This window comes from Mus caroli, chromosome 8, assembly GCF_900094665.2.
Source record: "Mus caroli chromosome 8, CAROLI_EIJ_v1.1, whole genome shotgun sequence".
Lineage (NCBI taxonomy): Eukaryota > Metazoa > Chordata > Mammalia > Rodentia > Muridae > Mus > Mus caroli.
In genome coordinates, this window is record NC_034577.1 from 58,671,903 (window position 1) to 58,676,902 (window position 5,000).

A 5,000-nucleotide genomic window follows, 5' to 3' on the forward strand; every position below is an offset into this window, starting at 1 on the left:
AGGAACCGCCAGACTGATTTCCAGAGTGGTTGTACAAGCTTGCAATCCCACCAACAATGGAGGAGTGTTCCTCTTTCTCCACATCCTCGCCAGCATCTCTATGCAGGAATTTTGAATGGTTTGTTCTTGGGTGGGTACCACAATTGCTCAGTTCCTGTCAGGAAGACAGCGTTGAGTCAAACACTTTCTGCACCCTGTGTGTGTATCCACAAACTCTGATTTTCCACTCGTTTATCTTCCAACAGAGAATTAGCAGAACAGAAATAGTAGATGGAGAGCAGCAGTCAGAAGTTCCAGGCCTGAGCTGACTTAGATCTCAAGCGTGTAGTTTCCTGAAATCTACTGTCTTCAAACTAGAGGCCTAATTCCTTAAGGTTGCTTTCTACATTAAAATTTCATGGAATAGAAAAAATGCCTTTCAAAAGCACTTTTAATGCACTTTTTCTTCGAAACTACAAAGTGCAAAGGAGACAAGAGCAGGGTATACATTTTAAAAAACATTTTCAAGTTTTAAATCTTAAGACATAACTTGGAGAGCATTTTAAATTTTAAAGGTCAGGTGCTTACAAGCATGTGAAAAGACCAATAAAATGTGTTTCTCCAGAACACGAGTTGACGGTATCTCCCGAATATCTAGCACAGAATGTTTACTTGCATGGGGACCCTGAATTTATTTGGAATTTCCTGGGTGCAAATACAAAAGGAAAAGCAATGGGCTATACTACAGGCTTCTGATTGCAAAGAGATTGCATACGTTCAGGCTTGTTTGTTTGTAGAAAGAATAATTTCATGTAAATAAATATTGCTAGCTCAGTTGCTACCTTGAAGTTAATTGGAGCATATTAACAATATACTGCTGTGTATTAGAGAAATGTAATCTGATAAAAGCCATTTGCATCAGCTATTTGTGTACCTGTCAGAACAATATGGAAAATATCCATAAACTTATGTATACTGCGCTGTATTCTATTGGCGGTGAAAAGCAGGACCATCCTTTTCTTTAATCGTGTTTTTAATTTTATTTTTCAGAATGAAAAGTCCCCAGGGCGATCTGCAAGTCGATCAAGTAACATATCAAAAGTAGGTGACCTCTCTGTGTTCTTATTTACTGATTTCTATATTTTACAAGTTCAATGAATATTGATAATGTTTAATATATAATTATTATGTCTGATAATAGTCAAATATGACTGGTTAATGGACTGAACTATTTCACACTTTTACTATGAGATACATTATGCTTTCACACAATCACATATGTTGTCTTTCCACTTTGTTCTCAATAGAGAAGGTAATTTGCTACTTTCAGAGTACTAAAGACTATGTACTGGGAATTATGGTTCTTTTTTCCTTCACTTCCAATACCATAGGGACAACACATACTCAAATAAAAAGTATCTGCAATAATGGCAGTTCCCATTGATTTAAAATGTCAACCTCACTGAAATGTACACTTTTCATCATAATAGCTTTTAAAAATCAATTTCATAAAAACTTTAGTTTATCTGTATTTAGGTTACAGAATCAATAGAATCGAAAATAAAAATACTCCCTAGACTTAGTTTATATTCAAGCCAGGAAGCAAAGCCATTGAATTATTATGAATTTAGAAAAATATTCTAGCCTTTATACTAGTATGAAAAAGCAAAGTTCATGAGCCATTCTTTAAAACGGGGTACCATGTGATGGGAAGATTTGGGAACCATGTGATGAGCAGATACGGGGTACTGTGGTGATAGGCAAATATGGGGCTTGGGAAGTAAAATATAATATATAGCCATTTTTCAAAATAGTCACTCTGATTTTTGAATACATTGGCAGGATCAAGATGGCTTTAACATAGGGAATATTCCATCTCAGGGCTTTCTATATTTCTAGCCTTAATTTTGTATTAGTAATTTTTTATTAGTTTTTATGGTGGATCTAGAAATTACATCTATGCTAACTGCAGCTTCCCACTTAGAGAATCTCTACTTTCTGCTTAGTTCCCAGAAACAAATGACTTTGTCACTCTCTGAAAAGTGAGAGCTCCAGAGTGTAATCATTCTCTTCAGCTGGATCCCTGAGCACAAATCTTATAGGGAGACGCCATGTGCTGGAATACCACATGCTTCCAGGAGTGTATCCCTGACCTTGGACGTAGACATTTCTGTATGGAAGAACACATGGCTACAATGCTTCCAACTACCCAGCTTGCCTCAGTAGCATCCTTTGAAAGATGATCCAGAACACAGCATTCATATGCTTGCTTGTAGACCATACAGGTCTCAAAACTGGTGTAGTGGAGAGTACTGCTCAGATGCCTCTGTATTATTGGCTTGATACTCTGAGAAGTAGTAGAACCTTTAAGTGATGCAAGTGAGTGGTAGGTTGGCAGACTAGTGGAGGAAAGCCCTTGAAGGGTATTGTTGGAGCAGCCTCCCCTTGCCATCGTTTGCTACACCACCAATTCTCTATATAGTGTGCTTTCCTTCTTCCTGCCCCGTGAAAAGTCTAAAAGCAATAGAAGTTCCTAGACTTCACACTCCAAAATTATAGTTCAGAATAGTCTTTTCTGGATAACAGCATTGCATCTAGTATTTATTATACTAATGAAAATATGACAGTAAATTACTGAAGGTTTTGAATTACATTCATATCAGAGTCCCTCCAAAGATATTTGAGAGGGAATGTACCCTTCTAGTTGAGTCCACTTTGGAGGGTGAGATTTTAAATCCAACTCTCAGCTCTGTTGTTCCCTATCCATGTGGTCTTAGGATAATCACCTAAACTCCCTAAGAGAGACTTACTCCCCCTACCACAAAACGAGCAACCTGAAGGAATTCTTCATTTAGTTTACATTAGCAAAGCATCTTCTAAATGCCTGTCATCAAAGTCTCATAAGAATGAACCCACCCATAGCTGCAGACAGTGCCGTCTTTCTTGGCAGAATAATGTTGAGTAAGTAACAACTTAGAAGCTTGTCAAAGGACTGACAGCTCTGTTATCACACCAAATATTCATTATCTAGGAGCAAATGTGTATCTTCTTCTCAAACTGCTGTTATGAAAAATGCAACGTGTTTACAACATTCATCCTTTTAGATTATTCCTTTAGAAAGTACATAAAATCAAAAGTGTTACTTCTGATCTCTGACTTCTTGAAGACTCTCTGACAGTCAGTTTGGAGATAAATGAATATCTATCTTACCTTCATTGTATTATAGAAAAGTCTCAACTACCAACCCCTGGTGATTTCTGTGAATCTGAATCTCTTAACTCAATATAACTCTCCTTGCATTTATGTCAGAATGATAGTCAGAAATGATAAATGCACTGCTGGTTCCTCACTACTTTTATGAATAACTAAATGATAAGCTCTTCAATAATCCTGTAGGCTACAGAGTAGGAAATGACAAAACCTACAAATATTTGAATTCTTTCATTTTAAAATGTTAGAGAAGAAACTATTAAAACTGGAATGACGGTGTTCTTTAAGATTGCCAAAAATAACTTTATGTAAAAATGTTGAAATTTTCAAGTGTATGAGAATCAGTGTAATGGAGCCATAAAGAACATGGGTAGCAAAACACCTACTTAGATTTTTCTCTATAGTCTTAGTTACAAAAGAAGAAGGAACAGAAATATAAATATCTTGGTGGGCTTCTTGGAAAATGATTAATCAATGTTTAAATATCAGCTATTCTAATGGTGGAGCTCCAAATACTTATTCCTTGATGAATGACAGCATTCACAATGCATCCAGGAAACCTCTTTGAGCCAATGAATTTGAGACTGTAATGTATGTACTTTTATTTTAACAAGAATAAATCAGACTGTGATAAAATTAAATTTAAAATTAATGAAGACATTAAAATACTGTGTGCAGAACAGAAAAGTTGGCCCCTGGGTCATGAAAACAGGAAAGAGGAACCTGCACCTCGCCTGGGCAGCACAGTAGTGTTTACCATTTTGGCAAGAGTGCAGGTGAGCCAACCCCAAGGATGGGAGAGCAGAAGAGCTGATCCTGTCACTTGAGGGCTGCAACATTAGATGAGCTAGCCAGGCCAGTGCTGTAGAGTTTATCTTGGTGGTATAGGTGCAGGAAGGTTAGTAGGCTAACCATCTCAACTACCAACTAGGCCCAGATCCAAAGCTTTGAGTTGGCCCATTCCAACTCCATCTATCTCATGTGTGAACTGCTAGAGCAGTCAAGGGGGACTGGTACTGCATATTGAAAGTTGCAGGGTCTCTGTGACAAGGAGCAACAATAGAATCTTCAAGAGAAGCCCGAATGAGGTTGATAGCACAGCAGAAGCCAGAAGCTTTGAACCAGACCAGTGACTCGCCTTGCAATGAACATTTGCAAGTACAGCAGTGTGGACAAAAGCTCCCACGATGAGATGGGTTTTCTTGTTTGTATGTTTGCTTTTGTTTCTCATGAGGGGAGGTTGCAAGGGCAGAAGGTGGATGTGAAGGAACAGAGATATGAATGGGATTGGGGTGCATGATGTGAAATTCACAAAGAATCAATCAACAGTTAAAGACTACCATATATTTCTGATAGATTAAATGTTTTATATTCAATGATAATAAATGCTTTAAGGCCATCATTAGTATAACTCATACTGTCTGTATTATTTCCTTTTTCTTTTTTTTTTAATTTGTGCTAGACTCCATCCATTGATATGGGAATGTTTCAGGATGTTGAAGAATACCTTCCAGGATAGAATCCAAAACTTCACATATCCTTAGGTCTTCTCTTTTACCTGTGTCTCCTCATTCCTTACCTAATGAACAAATCTTCCAATCATCAGTTCTTAGTGTTTCTCTTTTTTCTATGTTGGAATAGTGAAACAATAAAAATTTATACCCCATTATAAGTGATCTCAACTTACAGAATTGAGAGAAAATATATATTACTGTGCATATAAGCATAAAATATGTGTCAATATATATACACACAGAGATAACATATAAATGTGAATGCTTCATATATATGTATATATATATATATATATA

The 5,000-nt window shown here is 36.7% G+C and overlaps 1 protein-coding gene across 6 annotated transcripts in view; it reads left to right on the top strand.

Annotated features, from left to right (window-relative positions):
* Window positions 1-5,000, top strand: part of March1 (membrane associated ring-CH-type finger 1) — a 781,857-nt gene that overhangs the window by 598,388 nt on the left and 178,469 nt on the right. For all 6 annotated transcript variants that reach the window (XM_029480933.1, XM_029480929.1, XM_029480931.1 and 3 more), the window contains one exon: window positions 1,030-1,080. In XM_029480933.1, coding sequence (XP_029336793.1) covers window positions 1,030-1,080 — 51 coding nt within the window. The remainder of the gene's footprint in view (window positions 1-1,029; window positions 1,081-5,000) is intronic.